Source organism: Mustela nivalis (genome assembly GCF_964662115.1).
Source record: "Mustela nivalis genome assembly, chromosome: 3".
NCBI lineage: Eukaryota > Metazoa > Chordata > Mammalia > Carnivora > Mustelidae > Mustela > Mustela nivalis.
The window spans coordinates 108990531-109015186 of NC_139022.1; the positions used below are offsets into that span (position 1 = coordinate 108990531).

The 24656-nt window shown below is 53.2% G+C and overlaps 1 protein-coding gene across 18 annotated transcripts in view; it reads right to left on the bottom strand.

Annotated features, from left to right (window-relative positions):
* JADE2 (jade family PHD finger 2) overlaps positions 1-24656 on the bottom strand; it is a 53363-nt gene that overhangs the window by 13422 nt on the left and 15285 nt on the right. For all 18 annotated transcript variants that reach the window (XM_082725649.1, XM_082725645.1, XM_082725651.1 and 15 more), the window contains 6 exons: positions 15337-15494; positions 10693-10853; positions 9798-10009; positions 8448-8615; positions 6782-6898; positions 5362-5826 (listed from right to left, as the gene is read on the bottom strand). In XM_082725649.1, the coding sequence (XP_082581775.1) occupies positions 5362-5826; positions 6782-6898; positions 8448-8615; positions 9798-10009; positions 10693-10853; positions 15337-15494 (1281 nt within the window). The remainder of the gene's footprint in view (positions 1-5361; positions 5827-6781; positions 6899-8447; positions 8616-9797; positions 10010-10692; positions 10854-15336; positions 15495-24656) is intronic.

Sequence of the window (24656 nt, forward strand, 5' to 3'; positions counted from 1 at the left end):
ATGCTTCTTCCTGTGAAAATCTCAACAATGCCTACACACTGGTCGGGATGGGACTCCCTGCTGCCCCCTCACCCTGGAATCATCAACTAATTCTCTAATTTCTCTCAAGACTGTTGGTTCAAAAAAAAAAAAAGCCATTTGTTGGTTCCATACGTAATTTTACCAAATGGAGCATTCATCTTCTGTGACGGCTTTTGGGGACCAAATATTGATACCGCAGAAGCTCATCCGACCTATCAAATTCCTTACACTGTCATTATTGTTTTTTTTTTTTTTTTTTTTATAAACATAGAAAGTTCTCTTAGAAGAAAATGGGAGTGAGGGGCATTTAGGTGGCTCAGTTGGGTTGTGTCTGACATGAGATCAGGTTATCATCTCAGGGTCCTGGGATGGAGCCCCACATGGAGCTCCTTGATCAGCAGGGAGCCTGCTTCTCCCTTTCCCTCTCCTCATCCCCAGCTATTCTCCCTCCCCCGTAAATAAATAAATTATTTTACAAAAGTCAGAGAGGCGCCCGGGGGTGGGGGGAAGCTCAGTGGGTTAAAGCCTCTGCCTTCGGCTCAGGTCATGATCTCAGGGTCCTGGGATCGAGCACTACATCGGGCTCTCTGCTCAGCTGGGAGCCTACTTCCCCCCCACCACACCTGCCTCTCTGCCTACTTGTAGTCTCTGTCAAATAAATAAATAAAATCTTAAAAAAAAAAATCAGAATGAAAAAGAAATATCAACCAAGTAGCAAAGTCCCCCCAAACTAGGGATTTGTTATAAAAACAGCCTTTCTATTTTGATGAAATTGTTGCAGTATCAGCAAATTTTACAGAGTGAACCTGAATATGGGTGAGGAGAGGGGAGGGGCAGGGAAGGCTTCTGGCCAGTTGTACTGAGCTAGACTAGACCAGTGCTGAGGCATCTGTGGAGACTAGGGAGGTTGTGGGGGGAGCAAGCTTGGACCTGGGTGTGCTGGACATGAGATGCTGGAGCCCAGAAGGGAGGTGTGGGCTGGACCAGCCTCCTGAGGGGGAGCAGAGCCATGGAGCAGAGCACTGAGAAGTCCCCCTGGGTGTGGTGAACTGATGATCCCTGGGGCCAAAAGAAACATAATTTAAGACCAAAGGTATGTCTGACAGTGGCTACCATGGCTGAGAATGCTGGAGGATGAGGATGGTGTAGTGGCCACGAGAGGTAGGAAGATGGATGCTATTGGTGGCCTTGGTGGATAGTTCTGGAATATGGTGGTGACAGGAGCCTGGCCAGAGTGGGAAGCAAGGAATTAAGAACAGTGAGGGAGGACAGGAAAGGGAAGATAGGGATGGGGGTAGTAGCGGGTCCCAGGACTAGAGGGACAATGGGGAGGGAAGATGTGTTTTCAGAGATGCGAGAAGGTGAAACGGACTCACATCCTGGCGATTGAGTGAGCCTAAAGAAAAGGACGACTCCTGTGCTACAGGGTGCGCACTGGGGGAAGGGGGGATAAGGAGAAAGGGGAGAGAACCGACAGAGGGCTCCACGGGCCAGACGTTGGAGGGCTGCCTCTTGTCTGAGGCACAGGAAGTTAAGGTTGAGGGCTGAGAAGGGGGAGCCCAGAGTAAGATGAAATAGGGGTGCAGACGAGGAGTGTTTGGGCTGGGGAACCCAGAACATCACAGAACAAAGCTGGCTGACAGGAACCTCGGTGAGGCTTACTTGCTGCTCAGCACAATGGGATTGCTAACAGGTGGGCCTCTGCCAGGTATGTGGCCTTCACACAGTGGCAAGGGCATGGGCAGCAAGCCAAATGGGGTGGGGCTAAAGAAAACGGGGGACAGCCAAGCGGGGGGGCTGCGGAATGGAGCAGGGAGACAGGAGGCTATGGGCAAACAGGGGGATTTGAGGTTGCATTTATTGATGGGGCAGCAGGGTGAGGGGGTGACCAGGTTTCAGTGGAGTGAGGACATGAGTGGTAATGTGCTAGAGATGGGCGATAGAGGGGTTGAGGGGCTACAGTTCTGGGGCACAAGGCAGGCTTTGGTGGGAGGCCAATGAGAACAAGTCCGGGTACTGAGGACAGAGGAGATGGGGTATGACTGATCTGACAAGGAAGTGGGTAGGTGGCCAGTGTTGGAGAGTATCAGAAGTGTGGCCTTGGGGAGATCCCACAGGTCTTTCCTCAGGGAGGGGGGAGTGTGTCTGAGAATTCTCCCCTCTTTCCCAAGCCAAGTCATGTTCTTAAGCAAACTCCTGGTAACCAGACCAGAGCCAAAGGCATGGAGCTCCATGCAGCCCAAGCCGCTGGCACGGTTGCTAGGGGACACCAGGCGGCGTTGACAGGCTGCTCATCAGCGCTGCAATTTTTGTGTCAGCTGTGAATAACTCTGGGAGCCGGCAGCAGCCGTGCCTTCCTGAGCAGCCTGCTGGGGCCACGGCCTGCGGCTGAGATTTTAGGAACACACATTTTCCAAGCCGACCATAAAATGGGACTTCAGGCTAGTGACGGCAGCATGGCCCTGGCTTCTGCTTCTCTCAGCAAAACCCCTGCCTGGCCTTGGGGGACACAGTGATTAGGGAGTATGCTCTGTGATTCCTCCCCAGGTCCTTGCACCAGGCCTGTGTGCTCAGTCCTCCACGGGGCTCCTCTCCAAGCAGCCCACTCTAAGAGCCAGACAGCAACTATAACCATGGTGGACAGCAGAGGTCACTGTGCTCCCACCTTCGCTGTGACGCCAAGGTCAGTTGGCTCCTTATTCCCATTTTACAGAAAGGAAACTGAAACTCAGAAGACACAGCTGGGAAATGCCGGAACTGGATGCAAACCCAGGCTGCCCAAGGCTTCTGTCTCAACCCCGACCCCGGTCCCTGATGCACCTGGCCCCCAAGCTGGCCTGGTGCCCAGTCAGAGGCTGGCTCCTTTCAGCCGTTGGCACTGGGCCACGGCCAGGCCACCAACAGTCATGGGTCTCCACAGAAAGCATCTCCCCGTGGCACAGCTCTCAGCCCTGCTCACTCACACAAGCCACCAGTGCATGGCTGTGAAAGGCCCCAAGGCTAGACCTGGAGGGGTCAGTCTAGCAGTCTCTCCTTGTCCAGCCAAGGCTGTGCACTCACTCACTTTGTTCTCAGCTGGTGCCCGCCAGTTCAGCTCGGGGGCTTCTGGACCAGCATTTTGATGGGGCCCTCCCAAACCCTGAAAAGTCAGCCCTGCCCCCTCTTCCTGGAGGAAGAGTAGGCAGATTCACACCTGACTTTGGAGGGCTCTGTCCCTTTCCCAAAGGTGTCTGCATGGCAGCTCTGGTTGCCTGGGAACCTTCTGGCATCCTAGCTCTTGACCTTGGCTCCTGGGCACAGCTGCACCAGCTGACAGTGAGGACCAGAGGTTGGGGGGACTGATATAAAGATGCTTTTGCTCAGGAAGTATAGAGAACAGGAGGTTAAGGCAACAACTCTCCTTAGAACAAACCTCCCACCCCACCCCCATTCAGGTCCAAATTCAAGTCATATCCTAGAAAACACACTTTCCTCAAAGGCTCCCTGTCATTCATCTTCCAGATCCTTCCAGACCCCTAGCTTTCTCATCTGCTCATCAGGGCCAGCAGGAATAACTGTCTCTTTTTCCAGGTTGATGATTAAATAAGTCACCCGCCTCCTGGTTTCTCCTACACTGCCCAGCTGGAGCCAGACTGTGGGCTGACCAGCACAGACCCTAGGGAGGTCAGACCTGAGGGGTCATCTGGGAAATAGGGAGTAAAAGCAAGGTGTGAGCGCTGGAGTCCTGGAGGGTGCAGACTCAGGGGTGGCCCGAGGACAACTCTGGAGGCAGCTCTGGTCTCTGAAAGTACTCCATGTCCTCATATACTTGATGCCACTGCCACATGAGACAGGGCACTGGGCTGCCCAGAAGTGGCAGCTACAACGTAGATGGCCTTGCCCTCTGGCCTGGCTGGAGCCAGGGACATCTGCTGTCCCCACTCTCTACCTGCCTCTTCTGCCAGGCCAGCTACCAGGCAGTAAGCCCCCTCCCAGGCCAGCAGGGTCGTTTCCCCTTGACTAGCGCTCTGGGGAGAGGATGAGGCTGATGGAGATTGGGCAAACCGGGCCCAGTTTCAGCATCTCCATCTCACGTTCTCCCCAATATAGCAGACCACCTGCCAAATTGTTCTACCCATTTTACAGACTTGCCAACAGAGATGGACCTAAGATAAGCGGCTGCCTCAGGTCACACAAAGCCCCCTGAACGTGTCCACACAGGTCTGTCTCCTAACAAGACCTGGGGCAAGGATAGGCATGTGTCTCTGTGCCACACACGGAAGACACTGTGACATGATCTCATGTGCTCTGGAACCCTTGAACTGAATGTCCCAAAGACGAGGGGCTGGAACAGCACCAGGATGGTTTAGAGACCATCCTGTTTCATCCTTGGGTTGCCTCCAACCTGGTTGTAGCACTGGAGGTAACACAGTGGGAAAGAAGAGTCGAGTTTGAGGGCTTCCCCAAAGAAGGTGGAAACTCCTCACCTCTTTTCTGGGGGAGTAGAAGGGAACTGAAGCTTTGGGGGCCTCCACTGCTCCAGGAAAGCAACTCTCACTACCCTTCAACCACCACAGCTCACCCGGAAGCCATGGGTCTCCTCATGTGACTCAGCTCCCAGGACTACCGCCTTGCACCATGCCCAGACCCCCTGTCTCCCGGCACACAGCTGGGGAGTTTGGGTCACCCATCTGCTACAGGCCCCACAATTCCTTCACCAGGGTGAGCGTTTGGAAGTTGCAGCCAGAGAGGGACAGTCCCTGCTTAAAATATTCCGCAGTTTCCACACACATCATGGCCCACCCACTGAGCTCCCTTCTTCTCTCCACACAGGCCACTATGTCTCGGCCCACCTGCATGCCCTCGCACCCCGCATTAACACCTGTCTTCCCTGCCCTGGCCCAGCACGTGTTTGTCAGGTTGATCCAAACTGCTATGACTCCCAGTTCCTCCCTGGCCTCGGATTCCAAGCAGAAGCTCACGTGCTGGGAATAGGCATGGCTCACAGAGGCCACAAATGGGGACAGAGACCAGCAGAAGCTGGAAGCCTGGGCTGTGGCCCAGCTCTGATGCCCTCTAGCTGCAGGACCCTGGCAGGGCCCCCAACCCTTCAGGCCTATAAAAAAGTAGGGACCAGAGGGGCTCAGAGACCCAAGGGCCAGATGCTCCCCTCTTCTGCCCCGCAGCAGACAGCCCCGCCCCATTACAGAACCGGAGGTCCTCAGCCCCTCGGCCAGAGCGCAACGTCTGAGTCCTGGAGAGCCGTGGCTGCTGCAAGGCAGAGTGCACGGGGCAGAAAGGCTCCCAGAACATCCATTGGGTAGGCAGGCTGGCCAGCGGGCCAGAGCCGGGGCCACTCACCCTCTCCAAATCCTGCCTCAGGTGTGTGAAGAGCTTGAGGCGGCGGTAGAGGACATCCTGCTCCTGCTGGGCCAGGTTGTCCACCTCGTCGGTCTTGGGGGTCAGTAGCGGCTGGTTGGCGTTGGCTTTCCTCTTCAGCTTCCAGTACTGGTAGATGAAGTCCACCAGCGCCTCAGCCAGCTCCAGCCGCTCAGCCACCTCGGCGGGCTCCACCAGCTCGTAGAAGTCTTCCTCCAGTTGCTGCAGCCGCTGTTTGCGCACGGTCACCTTCTCCAGGTCCTCGCCAGCCGGGCTGGGCTCTGCGGGGTCGGAAGTGGGCTCCCCCCTGGGGCCCCCGTCACTGTGCTCCTGGCAGAACGACTTGAATTTGACCTCGTCGTTGTCTGCTAAGATAGTCCGCATTTCCAGGCCATGGTCAAAGGCGCATGTGACGTGGAACGCTGTGACGCAGGAAGGCATGGAACACTGGAGGGAGAGGAGGGCAAGTGTGAGGCACAAGGGGAGCCCTGAGAGGAAGGAAGAGGTTCCTGAGAATCCAGGCTCCTGGCGAGATCTGATCTAAAGTGGCACGGACGCCCAACATCCTGTGGATATGGAAGGAGCTCTGGTAAATGGGAAGGGGGAGTTCTAGGGGAGCCTGAAATGGGGTTCAGCACCATACATATTCCGGGGAAATGGACAGTCAGGTGATCAGACAATCCTTGAGGATAAGCTTCATGACTGTGTGGGTAGAACGACTTTGGAACAAGAGGAATTAGGAGAAAGAGGCTGGGGGATGGTCGGTCACTGCCTCCCTTCCACAGCATTGAACTGAGATGGAGGGTTGTGTGTCTCCTTTGTCCTCTGGGAAGAGGGGCTGGAAGTGGACCCCTTCCTTCTCTTGCCGAGGCAGCTGGGGCCAACTCGGGGTCTGCTACTCTCCCCTAGCCTTGGAAGATGGTTGTGGGCCACTCATAAAATGTTTCAGCAATACCCCACCCAACTATTAATGAACCTTTATGTTGCAAGCACAAGTCATTTTGAAAGTCTTAAAAATGGGTGGAAGTACATCTAGTGTCTGCAATGACAACTGTTGCTAGGAAAATGAGAAAAAAAAATGAACCCCCATTTTCCAACCCCAAAACCAGCAGCATCACATCATCTGGGAACTTGCTGGAAAAGCAAATTCTCAGCCCATTCCAGATCCACTGAATCAGGACCCCGGGGGACAGGCCCAGCAAGCCTGTCTTAACAAGCCCCCCAGATAAAACTGATGCATGCCAGAATTTGGGACCCCCTGCTATGGACAGACTGCCATAGCCTGGCCCTGCATGGGGAGAGCCTGTTAGCTCACCTGGAGGAGGAGTGTTTCCTGCCCCTCCCACGTGTTACATTTGATGTCAGAAGTCCCTGGACAGCCACGGGGTGAAGGACCTCGTACCTGGATGCAGGTGCCCGTGCACTCCTTGCAAAGGTTGCAGGACAGAGCCCAGCGGCTGGCGGGGATATGTGAGATCTTGGTGATGGGCTCCATCTTCTCTGGGCACCCAATGCTGACCTGGGCAAGAGACAGGGAGCTGCATCAGGCCTCTCCTCCCCAGCTCGACTCTAGTGATCCCCCAGAAGGGAGTTATCTGCCAAAACCAGGCAGTGGGCACACAGGGCAGTGCGACAGCCCGAATCCCAAGCTGACCAGGAAGTAAGTAAACTAGTGTTTGCTTACCTGTGACTAGTCTTAAGTTGTTTGTGACCATGTTTGAGAGTACACATCAGTCCGTGTAGCTGAGTGTGTGTATGTGCCCGTGGCAGTGTGGGCCTTGAGGCAGGGAGGCTGCAGAATGTGTGTGTGTGTGAGTGTGTGCACGCGCGTGTGTGTGCGCATGCAGATGCACACGCAGGTGAGTATATGCAGCATGCCCGTGTCTTCTGTATGTCACCCCTTCCGTACTAGCACCTTTGGAGTTCTTATTAGAACATGTGTTTATTTAGTTTACATTTCTGGGCAGCAACTAAGGCCTCAAGGCAGCATCTCTTCTCCTCCAGGGCTTTCCTGGGCACTGGGGATATGCCTTTGTTTAGTCCTGCCTATCCCTCCTACGGGGACAAGCCAACAACCATTATCTAACTTTCCTGGGCACAGCCCACCCCTCAGTCCCAGTGAATCCATCTGCCTCCCCACTGTCTATGCCTAAGATGGCAGAAGGGCCCCTGTCCAGAGGTCCTGAACCACAGGGCCCCCGTGGTGAGGAAGAGCTCTTGCTAGTTCTGTCTCTGTAATGCCCAGCCCAGGGCACACTCAGAGGTAGTCCCAGCTTTGAAGAGCTGCTCTGGGAGCAAGATACCACTGTCAACACAACCACGATCACGACAGAAGCCTAGTGGGGGTCCCTGTAAGAGCCTTCAGACTGAAGCACAAGAAGGGAAAGGGCCCCTGCTGAAAGGGCCACCTGGCTTGCTTGCCGGCACAGGCAGCAACGGAGAGGGGCCATATTCCGAGTTGGGGCACACAGCAGGGTTGGGGCAGAAACTCTGGTGAATTTTAGCATTTCCTATTTCAAATAAAACAGGATGGCCTTCCAGGGGCTCAGTGCTCTGGTGACTCACTAAGTCACAGTGGGCCTGGCCTGTCACCCACGGTCCCCCACCACCTAGACTCAGACCCAGGCCAACTCCTCCATCTGAGCCACAGCCGTGGTAGCAGGACCACCATCCACTTCTAATTAGCTCTCTGCCTGACTACCTGATTTCCTTTAAGGTCAGCTGGCTTATTTTTGTTTTAAGCAAGGAGCCTGATGTTGGTTGGAACCAGTGCCTGGATTTCGAGGGACCCACAACACACTTTCCCCTCGGCTCTGCTGCCTGACTTCTGCTCGGCTCTCAGACCTACCCCCTGGGTACCCCAGGCTCACAATCCCACCTACCCATGGAAACCACCACCTGAGCTCTACCCAAATCCACAGGCAAAGCTCTCTATGGGTTGCTGCCCCAGTTCTCAGGTGCCACATGAGACACCCCTTTTTACAGAAGCCTGCTTCTTTCTCAGTGCTCTGCTCCCGGAGTTCTATGCTCCACTTCCCCAGGGCCACCCCCCGCCCCGATCTGCCCACCTCAGGAATCCACAGCGCGCAGCTGACGTGCACCCACTTGGTCCCGCTTCTGGTGGGCTTCAAGGCTCCTCCTCGCTTGGGGCAGAGCAGGCACTTTGGCTGGACACCCAGGGCACATGTCCGGCACAGCCAGCTGCCCGTGGGCACCTTGAGGATCCCATAGCATGCCTGGGGAGAGAGCAAGGTGGTCACCATCTACATCTGGTGGGGAGTCAGCTGCAAACAGCCCCTGGCCAGCCCATGTGAGGAGCTACAGAACCCCACTGCTAGCAGGCTCTGGTAAGGAGGCCTCTGGACGGATTTTAAGGCCAAGACTCCAGTCCTCCGCAGAAGGGCTCAGTTCTGCCCTCTGTTGGGAGGAAAGTCATCTTGGTCAGATGTTCCTAGTAAGTGTTGGACTTCAGAAGCGTCCATGAGCTCCCAGAAGTTGGACACAAATTTGGGTTCGTATGCTGTCTGAGGACAAGGCCCTGAGCATTCTTCTCTGTTCAGAGATTTGTGAAAGGGGCTCCTTCTAGTCATGCCTAGGGCTTATGAACCTATGAGCTACTACGTATAAGGGACATGAATGAATGATGGGTCCACTGCCTCTGAGCTCCCCAGGAGCTCTTCCAGCAGCAATGGCTAAGGAGTAGTGTGTGTTCAAGTCAGAGCTAGAGTGGGTCCACTAGGTTCCAGTCAAGTCTTCTGCAAGTAAGGCCCAGAGATGCCTAAAACCTGCGAGGTTTGGGCTCAAGATGAAGAGGGAGAGCACGTCTGGCAACACACCTGGTTTGTTAAACAGCTTAACAATAACCCACAACCTTCGGACCAACTAACACACCTGGTTTGTAAGATCAGCAGTGGTAAATACTTTTAGCCTGTACTATACTGTTTAAGCAAAGAACTCCTAGGAATAACTGAATCCTCCCAACGACTAATTTTTACTTAGAGTTGAGGAAGTAGAGGCCCAGAGAGATTAAGATATTACCCAAGGTCACAGAGATTATAAAGGGCAAGGCCACAATTTGCAATCAGGCAGCCTAGCTCCAGGCTTCGCTTTCCATCACCGCACTGTGCAGCCTTTTCCTCAGTTCAGGTCGGAGGGGAGGAGCAGGGGGTCAGGGAGTTCACTGCGGATAGATGGAGCGAGGCCCCCAGGAAAAGGATGTAAAGATCACCCAGCGGGTATTTACTCAAGTCTGGGGACAGCGCTGAGCCCTGGGGCACTCACTCCATCCCCTTCCTCCTCCCTCGTCCTGCTTTCTGAGGGCCTGCAGCTGTGGGGCTATGGCATCCCTCTAGCAAGGACCAGGATGACCAGCTGCCGGCAGCAGGCGAGGATGGGGGTGGGGCAGAGGGGCTGCCCACCTGGTGCACGCAGACGTTGCATTTGTCACAGAAGACCATCTCGTTGCCATCTTCGCCCTCCGGAGAACGGCACACGTCACAGACAACGTCTTCATCATACTCGATGCCCAGCCCCTCCTGAGTCTCGATGGCCCGTACCATATTCTGGTGGCACAGGGTCTCCAGCTCCTCTAGCACTCGCTCCAGTGTCAGCTCGTCCAGCTCTGGCCTCTCTGTGAGGACAGCAGGGGACGGTGTTAAGAGCCTGGGTTGTCAGGACAGGTGTATGGAGGGGGCTCCACTTGTCCGCTGTATGACCTGGGAAAATGCATCCACTGTCATGGGCCTCAGTGCCATCATCTGGAAACGGGATGGGCTGGACTGTTCAATATCACACACCCCTGGTGGCTGGTCCTGCTCTTCTGACTTTAGACAGCCAGCTTGTGACCACACATGTGTACATGTGGACAACATGGAGGGATCTTTGGGATGCAGCTGCATGCATGGGTAATCCACTGCCTGAGCTGCATATATGGGCTGGGAGGGGGACCATCCTAGGACATGTTGGTGGGCTCCAGCCAGGAGGCCCCTACTAACTGACCCCACACCCCATCTGTCATCCTAGCCTCACTTATGTGCTCACTTAATCTCTGCGTAACAGGCTTATCAATAATATCCTCAAGAACTCTGCAAATGACAGGTCATTATTGTTCCCACCTGACAGCTATAGCACATGAGGCACAGAGACCCCAAACAAGTTCTCTGATCAGTAATGTGGTAGTGACTTTCTTTCATATCCATGCAGCGCCAAAGCCTCGTGGTGGGCACTGCCCTTCTGAGGGTGAGAATGCTGCCATTTGAAGAAAACTCTGCCTGGCCTGCCCCAATCCCGCTCTCAGCCTGGCAGGTCACCTACCCATCTCCTTGAGCTCCGAGTTGATGAGCTCCAGCCAGTAGGCATCAATCTCGTCCAGGTCATAGCGGCTACCCCCAGGCCAATCAGGCTGGGAGCCCTCGCCAAGTTCAGAGCAGCTAGGGGACACCTGGGTAGGGGGGCCTTCCAGCGGCGGGAGGATCCTAGGAAATCAAGAGAGGGTAACATGAGGGGAGGGACCCTCAGCCTGCCACCCTCACTGGGTCTGGGGACCTCCAGTGAGTTGGCCAGCCCAGCTGAGGAGCTGGTGGGCAAGTGAAGTGTGAGACTTTGAGGTCACCTCCTAATACTACCTTGTCCTGCCTGCCCACCTGCAGAGACTCCAAGGACTATGGGTAAGCAGGAGAGGAGACCAAAGGACAGAATGTGGACTGGGAGTGGGTGCTGACCCACTGTCCTGCACATCCCGTAAACATCCATCCTGCCTATAGCACACCTCTCCTGGTCCTCTCATGAGGGCATCTGGGCTCAGCTAAAGCTCCCTGACCTAGATCTGCCCTGCCTGGGGCTATCCAACAGGCCGTCCATGTGCTCTTCTGAGCAATGCTCTGTGCCAGGCACTTTGGGAGAAGTGGGGTCGAGTCAGTAAGGCTTCAGGTCCTTTAGCATATACCCCTCAAGGCTAGGTGGGAGGCCAGGGATTGTCCTCACATCTCCACAAGGGGACGTGAGGCTAGGCCTCCTCTAGAGTGAGAAGGGGCCTTATCTGGGGGGTATAGTATTGCAGGGCAGGATGGCCCTCTCTACAGAAAAGGTCTCCCTCCCCAGATACAATGTAACCTGGGCCGTAAGTCTCTCACAGTGGTGCCCCCACCCTCAGTGCAAGATGGAGGCCTCCTCCCCTGGACAGAAAAATAGGCCTACTACATTCCCAGGACCACACTCCAGCGTGGCCCTCCCTTGGGCCACGCCTCTCCCTGAGGCAGATGGGAAGGGTCCTAGCTGCAGAATGTGGACTCAAAGTCCTGATCCGCTATTTTCTTTTAGGTAAACCCTAGCCCCAATGTGGGGCTCGACCTTGGACCCCAAGATAAGAGTCACATGCTCTACCAACTGAGCCTGCCAGGCACCCCTTGACCTACCACTCTGTGCAATCTGGGCAAGCTGCTTAACTTCTCTGGGCCCAGTGACCTCATCCAAAAAAATAACCTAGCAGTAACAGTACTTACCTTCTATGGCTGGCAGGGGTTAAATGGACGGATATGTGTAAAGCTCTGAGAACAGTGCCTGGCACATAGCAAGCCCTACAGGTGCTTGAGTGCGTATTTTAAGTCCTCTGGATATCACTTTCCTCCTTCTGAAATGGAATAGGAGGGCTTTTTGCCTTGGGAGGGCCCAGTTTCCCCTCTTGGCTCAGCTGTGTGCTGCCCCTGAGTTCCCGATGCCAGTTCAAAATGCCAGCTCTTCTCACCCCCCACCGGTTGCCATGGTTATTGCTGCGGAGCCTGGTTTCCATCTGGCCAGCCCTGCCAGGGCTGAGAGGCCCCTCACTTGCCCAAGAGGCCTCCTGGGGTCGAAGGCAGGGCTGCCAGGGGCTGGGACTCAGTGCAGACTGGGGAGGAGAAGGCAGGGTGGCAGAGACGTGGCTGAGCTGTGGGGAGGACTCCTGGGCTCCAGGAGTTGGCACGTGTCAGCCAGAGGGGCAGAAAGGATGGAGGAGAAAGGGAGGCAAAAACAGCCTGCAGACCAGGAGGGGAGGGTCGGAGGAGGCTGAAGGGCACAAGGAGCAAGGGAAAGTGCTTGGCTCCACCCTGTCCCACATGGGAGGCCCAGATGAAGGAAGCCTCAGGTAACCACTAATGGTGTGACTTCCCCAATCCTCCTGAAAAACAGATCATTCCAAATGGATGCAGTACTGATATTCTCAGTCCTACAAAGTCCCCTGAGGGTCTTATTGGAATTAATATATTCTTTTAAAAACATAGATTACTTTTGTCTTGACTCTGCTTTGTTTGTGCCCCCAGAGCAGGCTCAGTCAGGTTTTGGATCTGAGCTTTGCCTCGACCTACTGGCCTCACGCTACAACCTGTGTGGTCACTCAGCTGCCACCTGGCCAGACACCTGGAGCCAAGATCATGTTCCTTTCTTTCTCGAAGAATCTAGGGTTCAGGGGCTCACGTCAGAGAAGGCATTTTCTGTGCTTCCTGGGGCCCTTAGCTTCCTCTGTGACACCTCTTTGGCTCTGGCAGAAGGTCTCTTCCCAGGCATGGGCTTATCTGACCCCAGGCTAAGGACACCATCTCAGCTCTAGCCGGCAGGGCAGAGGTCAGCTGCAGGAAGTGGATGGCTGGTCTGGGACCTGGGGGAGGGTGTCTACTCCAAAGAGGACACCTGTACCAGAGGCTGGCTTTGCCCTGGGTGGAGTCTTCTGGCCACAGAGGGAGCAGCAGAGGCCATCACTCAGTTCGCCATCAGGGGGTGAGACAGGTTCTCATTACCCGGAGAAATTTCAGACCATGAGGTAGGCAGACCTGCCCCAGGGCCAGGAAAGACTGGATTAAAAGGGGGGAGATGGAACGCGCTGGGGTAGCAGCAGGGGAAAGGCAGCCAGAGCCAGTATGCCAGTGTGACTGGGGCACAGGCTCTCTCTGGGCCTCACAGGGGCAACCCAGGGCTTGTAATTTCCTGGCCCAGCCCCCGAGGCCCTGGCGGTCACGCAGGGAATTCCCCAGAATTTCCCAGCTTCCTCATCTATCAAATCAGGGCAGTAAGATGTACTTTTAGGGCTGGTATGATAATTAACTGAGAAGATGAACGTAATAGGCTCAAGCCAGCAGATTCTCAAGAAGAGCGGCTGTAACAATTCTGCCTGTGCTGGCAGCTGCAGTGGCTTCTAGATAAGGGCCTTTCAGTGGGAGGTCCACAGGAAGACGGACGGACTGGGCTGGAGGGAGACAGGGGAGGCTTCTCCTCGAGAACAGCCTGCCCTGCTCCAATCTGTCCTCTTCAGAGAGCACGGACAGGCCTGGCTCCTGTCAGCTTAGAGGCGCCGTGCATACCCAGGGAATGCACCTCCTTGAGCCAGAGCTGCCTGAACACGTGCTCTGTTCTTGTTGTCAACAGATAAGGCATTGAGCTGGCAGGCAGAAGCCATGCTACTGGTATGGAAGCATTTGCAATTAATTACCCAGGCCACTGGATGTTTCTGGAACCACCTGACACTGACGTCAAGGAGGGAGAACAGACAGCTGGGCCAAGCCTCATCAGGAGGCACCTCTCTCCCCAGCTGCTGGCCTGCCCCGCCCCTTTGCTGCCTGGGTCCCTGCCATGTGTATTCTCCTGCAGTCCCCATCACACCATTAGGCAGCTACTATTCTTAGCCCCACTTTACAGAGGAGGAAACTGGTTCAAATAGGTTAATAACAGTTCCTTAGTCTGGTGAAATGAAGGTGTGAAACTGGCTAGGAGCTTAAGCCCTGTTTCTGGCCCTAGGTAGGGGATGTGGAGAATCCACTCCCTCTAGAAAACTCCACATGTTCTCCCTTCTAGAGAAGCCTAGAGCTCCCCTGATTCTCAGAGAGCCTAACACCAAGCGCTGGCAGGCACTCAGACCTTAGAAGCCACAGCATGAGCTCTGCCCAGCACCCAGTCCTCACAATGCACCTAGGCAGGGTACAGAGTCTGATTTATCCCTGTAATCCTGTGCCCAGCACAGACCTGGCACCAGCTGGGCACTGAGGGTCTGTGAGCCACTCTAGGTGTGGCTGCCAGCAAGCAATGGTGCCAATGTCAAGGGCGATGAAGGCTGCACTCTTTCCCTCAGACCTGGTCAAATGGGCCTAAGAGAGAGCCACCGGGCTGCTAGTGTGCTGGTGGGCCGGGGAGGCCAGGGCATCAGGTCCCTTGGCCCAGAGACAAGATTTAGGGGGTTTTCCAGGGTGCAGAGAGCAGCACTGTCTGTCTTCTGTCACTGGAGGAAGGGCCACGGCCAAGACACACCAGGAGTCTCTCCGATCCACAAGACCAGAATCTACAAAGCCTAGAGGATACCCACTGACCCAGCCCTGACCCAGCGCTGTTGGGGAATCCTCCTGAGGATGGTCATAGCCAGAGCTTCCTGAGCATCTGCTGTGTGCCAGCATAAATCTCCCTCCCACTCACAACTCCTTAAAAAGGTTTAAGAAGTCAATAGCACAGCTTAGCCCTGTCTGAGAGACTATTTAGACGCCTGGAAACTTCCCTGATGAGAGCCGCTCATGGGACTCAACTTGGATTGACATCAAGCTAATCCATGGCCAGTTTCTACCCAGCACTGGTATGTGCCAGGCCCTGGGCCAAGTGTCTCCCATGCGTCACTGTCCTGTCATCCCGACCACCATACAAAGTAAGAGGTATTGTTACTGCTCCCATTTCACAGACAAGGAAACCGAGGCCCAGGGAGATTACATTTCTGGCCCAAGGTCACAGTGAATGGAAATAGCAATTTGAACCCAAGCCATCTGGCTCCAGAGCTGAGCCCGAGCCCAAGTCCAGGCCCTTGCCTCAAAGGTAGACTACTAGTATTTCTGGAATTTTTCAGTGGTTGAGGAGACCAAAGCATCTAAGACAGACTAGAGACAGGCCACAAAGGTCCCTTGCCCCAGCCTCTTCTGTCTAGGGCCCCCTGGCATGGGCTGTCTGGCTTACCTCACTACGGGCTCTGGAATGGCCTCTGCCCCAGCGGGCACCTGCACACCCTTCTCCCATTCCTGTCGCCATGGGTCCGCTAGGATGTAGTAGTCATCCGGGCTGAGCTGGCAGGAGTCTGGGATCTTCATGGCTGTGATCAAGTCTGTCCGGAAGACCTGTCAGGAGGAGAGGAGGAAAGAGTGCCTCAGGGGGGTCTGCTCTGCAGCCAGGGCAGGAAGAGGCAAAGGCAGCTCAGGTGGGCTTTCTGCCCGCTAACTTCAGAGTAAGAAGCCAACACGAAGGCAATCATGACAATGACACATCTTCTCTGAACTCAGCCCAGGGCTCTGTACACAGGAGATGTTTGGTAAATGTGGAACTGAATTCACCTGTGTTCTGATATGTTAAAGGACAGAGTTTGAATGACGGCTGGCAGTGGACTTCAGAGGGAAGGGGAAACACTTAAGGGCAAAACCAGACAGTAGAAAGGCTTCTGTGAAGGCATTACTGCCATTAAAGGACTGCCTCCTGGGGGCCTTTCTATAGAAGGTTTAGAATTATGTTCCTATTGCCAACAGAGGCTAGAGGGGAGGTGTGAAGGAGTGCAGGGCACCAACGCCAGGCAAGGGAAAGGCCAGGACCTTATGTCGACAGCTGAGGGAGAGGCCAGCGCCCGGCAGAGCTTATAGATGGGTGAGGGTCTCCAGTGTCCCTTAGGAACAAGGACAGCATGTTCCCTGCTCAGCCGGGGCAGCACAGGGCCATGCTCTGTGTGTGAGAGTCAGAGGTGGATAGGGCTGCACTTGTTCTCAGTCAAGCCCATCCAGATCTTCTCAGAGCCAGGCCATGAATGTCCGCACCCTCCTGCTCAGTGTTCTTCCAGGCAACGGCTCATTCAAGAGGAAGTTGCTCTTCCCAGTGTTGTCTGTCCCCAACCATCCCCTCCGCCTTCCTACCCCAGAACAATCTGCAAGCCCAGCCCAACTGCCACCAATGCCCTCTCTCCCCAATGCCTGACCTCACTGTGGCCTCCACAAAAGGCTGCCTCAGGTCTCAGTGACAGCTCCAGATCACCCAACGAGAAGGACTAGTTAAGAAACCACTTCCAAGAGCACTGCAGGCCGCAGACGAAACTTCAACAAACCTCCCCGTCCCCAGAAAAACCAGCTTCACTGGCCTTCCAGAGGCTCATGACCAAGCCGTTCCATGCTAACCTCTGCCCGCCAGGGGCCCAACTCACTGGTTGTGGGTATCCGCCTCCTTTGAATCGAGGGCCACGACAAGGAGAAAACAACCGAAATGGGCACACCAAGGGGACTCAAGGCAGCATCTTGAAGAAATCTAATTAACATTTGCATCTGGCTAGAGAGGGCCCTGGCTTGGAAAAGGTCAAGTTTCCTGAAGACTCTATTTGCCAATATAATTTAATTGTTAAGACTAACACCCTAACATTTAATTAGGGTGCCAGTGTGAAAAAATTAAAATGAGATTACGATTAAATACTAATTAAGCAGAAGATGAAATGCGGCGAAGATCTCACAGCCCTGATAATTTGCATATCTTATTAGCAAGCAGTGAAGACGGCTGATACAAGAACACAAACTCAGGCAGTGGGTGCTTCCGTGCTGTTCTTCCCAAGTCTCCTGGCTTGGGCCTTCCCTAGGTGACGCCTCTGCCCGGCAGGACTGGGGCTGGGTTATTTCCTTCTGGAGCTAGGATGGGGCCTGGTGGGGTGAACTGAACCCACAGGGGACACATCACAGCCTTCGAGTTCTCTGATCCTGGTAAACCAAGTGGGGTCCAGGCCAAAACCCTGTCGCTCTGATGCCACAGGGAGCCTCCCACTTGGGACAGCTCATCATCTCGGCCCAGAAATCAACCCTTCACTACTGTCACTAAGCGCTCCTCCAGAGACTCACGGGTAAGTCTAAAAGCTATTGTTCTTCCCTCATCCTGGCTGACATATAAGCACCATCTTCTTTAGGATTCCTTTCCCAATCACCCTGACTCCGGGAGTGCCCAGCGTCCCACAGAGCCACTTTCACTCTGTCAACCTACCTTGCTTCCCAGCACTTACACCCCAACAATTAACTGGTATTCTTCTGTTGTTATTTATTTATTTATTTTTTGCCACCTCCCCCCATCTCCCTTACGGCAATCCTGCTGTGTCTGCTCTGTTCTCAGTGCTTGGCATGATGACTGCCACATAGTAGGTGCTTAGAAAATAGGGGCTGAGTAAGGGAATGAATGAATGAAAGGGCCTCTCTGGTAAATTACCCGAGGGGGTCTGCGGCCCTCAGCTGGCTCCTCCACGGTGCTTTCTAAAACCCCATCAACAAGGTAAGGTACCTCAAGGATATATGTAGAGCTGAAGTCCCCAAGCAAGGGGACCCAACTAGAGCAATTCTCAGCCTCTGGTCTGCAGGGCTCGAAGCCCAAGGACCAGTGCCCTACCAAAGTTGGAGTCTTTATTTATTTTTTTTTTTTAAAGATTTTATTTATTTATTTGACAGAGATCACAAGTAGGCAGAGAGGCAGGCAGAGAGAGATAGGAAGGGAAGCAGGCCCCCTGCTGAGCAGAGAGCCTGATGAGGGGCTGGATCCCAGGACCCTGAGATCATGACCCGAGCCGAAGGCAGTGGCCTAACCCACTGAGCCACCCAGGCACCCCCAAAGTTGGAGTCTTAAAGACCAGAATGCCAAGCCTCACGAGCAGGGGACAGGTGGCCCTGAGCTAGGAACAGGCATGATGTTGAGAACTCAGCAAGACAGAAGGGATTCCAAGCTCAACTGGATCAGATTCAGTAAGGAGAGGGAAGGAGAGGGGGGGCAGGTAGGGAGGGAGGGAAGGAAAGAGAGGAGTTGAGGAAGACAGGGGGAGAGGAAGACAGAGGGAAAGAGGGAAGGAGGGAGGGAGAGAAAGAGAGAGAGAGAGAGAGAGAGAGAGAGAAAGAGTCTAGCCCCAAGAGAGGTGCACGTTTCATCCTGGTCACTCAGGGATCAGGTGTCAGACTGGACACAGGTGGCCCTTTTGGGCAGGGGACTGATGGAAGTGCAGGAAGGGGAGCATTGTCATAATGGCAGCAGCCAACAGGTAAAGAGCACTGTGGGATATGGTAGCAGTGTAAGGGATATTCTGGAATTAATTTAATAGTGGTCCCTACACCACCTCTGTGAGGCCAGTGCTGCCATCCATCAATGCCTATTCTGGGACTTTAACCTGAGATTAGTTAAATAACCTATACCAGGTCCTACATGGTAGAAGTGGCAAAGGATCCCCGACCACAAACTCTGGAGCCAGCCAGCATTACCTCACAACCCCTTTGTCCCCTTTGGCCACGTGCTCAATGCCCTCAAGGAGCCAAATCAGCTTCCCCAAAGGCTGAAAAATGCAAATCAGATGGTGGCTTTTGCAAATTCCACACCCTGCCCTTGGGTGGCTTTCCACTGTCTTCCCTCAGGCTGAGCTGCAGGGCCAACCAGCCCCTGTGGCCACACAGATACACATAGTCTGTGGAGCACTTTTTACTCTTGGCACAGAGAAGCACCCTGCTGGGATGTTCTTCTCTCTTACCAAAGTGATGCCGGCCTATTAGATCTTGGAGTTCTCGGTCCCATCCACATCTGCTCTGGAAAACCTTCCCCAATCCCAGGCTGGGTTCTGGGCTTCCTCTGACCTCCCACAGCCCCTGTATTGGAATTACCATGTAGCCCCCACAAGAGTTGGTGAGCTCAGTGAGGTCTGGCCAGGCCACAGGCTGGAGCCCAACAGTGTACATGGGGCCTAGCCCCTGAGAGGTGCTAAACAAAGGCTGAATGGCTCAAGAGCTTTCCACGGACCGGAAGCCACCTTCTTGGGTTGCTGCCCGAGGTTACGTACAGCTGGGCAGTTAGGTCCTCTGCACCTTCCAAAGGAGTCTCTGTACATTTATACACAACCTGTCCACAAATACGGCAACCCAACTGCCACCCAAACATCCTTTTTGTTCCAAATGACCAGAGGTTAAGCTTGAAAAAAACTCAATTATTCTCCCCAAATGCCTCTGAATTATTTATGAAAACTAAATAAAGAATAAAACAGACACTGATGAACCAGAGGCCTTGCCAGGGCCAGAAAGTTAGAAGGTGGAAAACAAGTAATTTTCCAAGAACGTGTATGTTTACTATTTTTTCTCTCTTATGGCAGAAAATGACAAATTGTCTTTAAAGGTCTGCTGCCTAGCAACCACATTCTGCTGGGCTGCTTGGGAGATGTTAATTGTAGCTTCTTCAAACAGTATGAAGAATGTCTAAAGGTCTAAAACTCAAAGGTAATAACCAATCTGAGTGCTGGGGAGCCAGAGCAGCTCTGGAGGAAGCACTCGACCCTGTTCTGCCCAGACGCAGGGATACATGCACGGCCCTGACCTCCAGTTCCTCTTCCTGAGACTGAAGACGACAACCACGAACAGTCTGGTTTTCCACACCTATTTCCCCAGGAAGAACCCAAAACAGGCTCTACCAGAAACTAAAAGTGGAGGCTGACATGACCTCTAAAAGCAAAGACAACAACCACAGGCAACTTTCCCTGGGTCGTGCACAGAGTTCTTGTACATGATCACGAGATTAGTGGATGTCATTTGAACATCTCATCCTGGGACCTTGGTCTCTGCTTCTTTTTCTCAAGGGTGAATTATTGTATCAGGGTGTATTTCAGATCGAGAGACACCAAGAGGAAGTTCAGTTATATAAGGAATGGCTCTGCCACTTATCATTAATTACAAAGTAGGATTATTTGTGTAATTATTTGTTGGATGTCCATCTCCTCCAGTAATTCAGCTGAGAGAAGCAGAGGCTGCATGTGTCCTGATTATCACTGGACCGGTCTGTGGCACCATTCCCGCCACGCAGCAGGTGTTCAAGAAATGCTGTACAGCGAATAAATGAACGAACCCCAGGATTTGTCTGAAGTGGGACTAAACTCTGAAACTTCCTATCCTGCCTGGTATGCAGGGGACTGGCCCCAAAGATTATTCCAGGTGACTTTAGGAACTGGTCCTGGTCACTGTCCCAAAGTCAATGAAAATAGCTTTGGCCAAGATGGCCTCTCCTTGACCGTTGTCAAGGAGTCCCAATATAAAGCTAGGAGTGGCACCTTCCCCCAAATCTTCCAAAGGATGTTTGGGGGTCTGTCCTGAAAGAGCCAAATGAAATTACTACTGAATACCTCATTTTAAATCCTAATTGCTTTTTTTCTGAGCACTTCATCTCATTAGAAACAACAGCTAAGGGGTAACTGGGTGCCTCAGTGGGTTAAGTCTTTGCCTTTGGCTCAGGTCATGATCTCACAGTCCTTGGATGGAGTCCTGCATTAGGCTCTCTGCTCAGCGGGGAGCCTACTTCCCCCACTCTCTATCTGCCCGCCTCTCTGCCTACTTGTGATCTCTCTGTCAAATAAATAAATAAAATCTTTTTTTTTAAATAAATAAAATCTTTTATTAAAAAAACAGCTAATTTTGAAAAGTAACTGTCCTATTAAATCAGGTGCCATTCTAAATGTTTTAAGTATATATAATATACATGTATCTCTACATATAATGCCAACTGATCCATATCACCTCCATTTTACAGATAGAGAAACTGAGACTCGAAGTAAACCACTATTTGAGGTCTGCACTATATTTTAACTGCTGCAATATTACTGCCTGGGAGCCAGCCAGGTATTTCTTCTTTTACAAAGTCTCTCCTGGGGGAGGGGTGTGTGGGTGGCTCAGTCGTTAAGCATCTGCCTTCTTCTCAGGTCATGATCCCAGGGTCCTGGGACTGAGGTCTAAGTCAGGCTCCCTGCAGAGAGGAGGGCTCCCTCTGTCCCTCCCCTACTCATGCACGCATGCTCTCTCTCAAATAAATAAATAAAATCTTAAAAACAAAACAAAACAAAAAAAGCCTCCTGGGCTGGAATCTGATAAAGAGTATCTCAGCCAGGGGTGCCTGGGTGGCGCAGTCAGCTAAGCTTCCAACTACTGGTTTCACCTCAGGTCATGATCTCAGGGTTATGAGATCAAGCCCTGTATTGGGCTCTGCTCAGCACTGAGCCTGCTTAGGATTCTCTTTTCCTCTCTTCTCCCCTCCACCCACCCCTGCTGGCTCTCTCAAATAAATAAATAAATCTTAGAAAGAAAAAAAAAAGAGAGTATCTCAGCCAAGAGCAAACTTACTTTAAATTAGTCATAAAACACCAGAGAAGGACTCTGAACACAGCCACCCTCTGCCCAGCCCCATTCAAGCTACCACTAGGTTAATTTGGTCAGACTTCTTCATCTCTCAAACACATACCCTCTTTCTCTTTCACAAGGATAACAGCACTTCCTGCTCTTTAAAAGAATTTATTACACACATTTCTTTTGCAAGACAAGCCCCAGAGGCCAGGAGGACGTTCCAGCTGGCGAGAGCAGTACTGGTTCTAACTACACTGGAAGTGGATTCTGCTCCCCACTCCAGAGGAAGGCAGCAGGAGTCTAAGAAAGCAGGCACTTGGCCCAGTGGAAGGGCTCCCCCTCACCGCCTGCCTGCATGCCCCACGGGGCGGCAGAGGAACTGTTGACTAGAAACATGGCTTGAAACCACAGGGCAAGCATAAAACCTTTCTGGATTTCTCGTATTTTATCTTTATTTTTTTAAATTAATTTATTTAAAAAAAAGATGTTATTTATTTATTTGACAGAGAGAAAGAGATCACAAGTAGGCAGAGAGGTGGGGGTCGGGGAAGCAGGCTCCCTGCTGAGCAGAGAGCCTGATGCAGGCGGGGCTGGATCCCAGGACCCTGAGATCATGACCTGAGCTGAAGGCAGCGGCTTAACCCACTGAGCCACCCAGGTGCCCCTTGTATTTTATCTTTAAAGTTTGTCGGTATTTTGCCTTTTACTGTAACATATGCCATCACTGTTTTAATAAAAAATGTTATTTCAAACATCTGGATAGCACCTGTGCTCCTCTAGGAAGGCATCTTCTTTACCATGTGGTTTTGCACCCCAACACATTCTGGCCACCCATGCCGGTACCCAGGGTAGAAGGATCCCATTTTTTAAAAGCAACAGGTCAAGCCATTAAGCTGCATCCTTGCTGCCTTTTCTGGGGGGGGAACTTAGAAACTTTCATGGACCCTGAGTCTAGGGGACACCCCAGTGGGGACAGAGACTGTGCATTCACAAGGATCATCTTTTTCTCTGAGGCCCTGTCCCCAAGGGCAAGAAACTGAGTATGGTAAAGGGCCCCTGTGGAAACTGCAGAGAGCCCTATTCTCTCATCTAGGGGGTTACCAATTTGTCACCAAGGCCTATAAAGGAAAAGGACAGATGCATCCCAACTCCTCTCCCACCCCATTCTGGGACCATCGAGACTTTGATCCCAGGGAGGCTGCACCTCCACTCACTTCCTCCACCTTTGGGATCCACAAGCCTCAGGGAAGGACAGCTACTTCTACTGAACAGAGAGGCCATGGCAGGGCTCTACAGATGATGACCTGGAGGCTCAGGGACGAACAGTCAGAGTTCCTCAGTGGCAAAGCTGGCCGCACCTTTCCTAACAGACGCTTTCCTGTTTAGCACCTGCATCCTACTACCAAAGGACCAGCTCCCTGGAGACAGCACCTGCATTTTCTGCATCTCCCCCATCCTCTCCCCGATGGCACCCAGCTGGGCCTGTCAGGTGCCCTCACATGCTTGCTGAGCTTAATCACTATCAGTAGCTCTTGGGTCCTGAAGACCCGGGTCCCTGCCCATTGGCTGATTTTTGGGGGCTCAGACTTCCTGAAAACCCTGCCCAGGGGAAACCCCCACCGCTCGGCCTGTCCTTCCGTCTGCCTCTTTGCACCAGGCCTGAGAAAGACACAGCCTCAAACAGCAGCTTCCAACCTACGGAGCCAGCCTCAGGTCAGGTCTTCTCCTGAACTGTCCTTCATACCAAGGCCAGGCCGATGGTTTGGCAGAAAACTGTCAGTCCCTTGGCCACTGTTGGTGAGGGAGGGATCAGCAGGTGGACCCCACTCACCCACATTCCCTGCCTTTGCTTAGGTCACTGAACCAGGCTGGAAGGCCTCCCCTTTTTCCTTCGGCTTCAGGGTCCTTCCAGGGAGGATCAAGTCAGGAACTCCCATCTTGGCAAATTAAGGAGAAAGGTCTGTGGCAGTAGTTCTCAAACCTGGTTTCCAACAAAAGGGCTTCGAGAAAAGTACAGAGACCTGGGGTCCTCACTCTAGACCATTTAAGTCAGAACTTCTGGGGATGAGGTAGGATGGGGGCCTGGTATTAGTATTTAAAAGAATAGCCTTCATGATTCCATCAGATTCGCAGAGTTAGGACCCACGAAGTGGTAAGCACCAATAATGGTTATGCGATCTGGTCAGACAAGCCAAGCCAGAAACCCAAGGCCATAGCATGGTTTATAACTAGTACCCCCTTCCCAGGACAGGCTAAGCCCTTCCCTTCCTTCAGGGCTGGCCTGCTGATTTAAGCCCTACGGGACACATCTCAGCTTTGTTGGGATCCTATAGGCAGGCAGAGCAGAGGAAGGGAGCAGCCTGTGTCCTTGGGGTCAATTATACCTTTGTCCTCTATTGCCAAAGGGGATCTTGCAGCCGACTTCAGACTTGGTACACTTCCACCAAAAACCCATTTTCCCAGGAACCCCTGGGCCTGTCCCTTCAGCTCCAGTACTGAGGCCTGTATTCCCCCACCCCTTCTTTCACTCTGGCCAGGGAGGCCACTGACTGGTTAAAGGCCAGAAGGGAAGCTGGGCCTCCAGGCCTCGGCCCTGTCCAGGGTCCTGACTCCTGGTCAGAGCACTTTTTTCCAGCCCTGCAGCACCTTACTCTGGTATAGAGAGAACCCCTAGATTTATACCTTCAGGAGCACTGAGAAGGGCGGCCCCTGGCAGGTCATCACAGGGGCAGCCGCTGGTCTGGCGTAGACCCAAGCCCAGCCCTTACTGTGGCTTTTGGCTTCACTATGTGCTGGTGCTGCTGCTAAGCTAAGAACTCCTAGTTATCAAAACCCCCATGCCATCACTGTCCACACTGAGAAATGAAGAGACAAAGGGAACCATGGGCTCCCCACCAGGGACAGGCCTGCACCATGCACATCAATTTACAAGTATTCTGGCTGGGATCTTGGGTCAGACTGGAAACACACTGTATGACCAGCCTGAGAGCCACCCCACAGGTATATTACTACAGGGGACTGGACAGATGGGACTCCCAAATCCCCTTCTACCAAGGTGACCAAAGCTCTCTCCCCTTAGGCCCTACAGACTATCAAGGGACTCCTCTTCAACCCCTTCACAGAAAGAGAGGGAACAGCCCA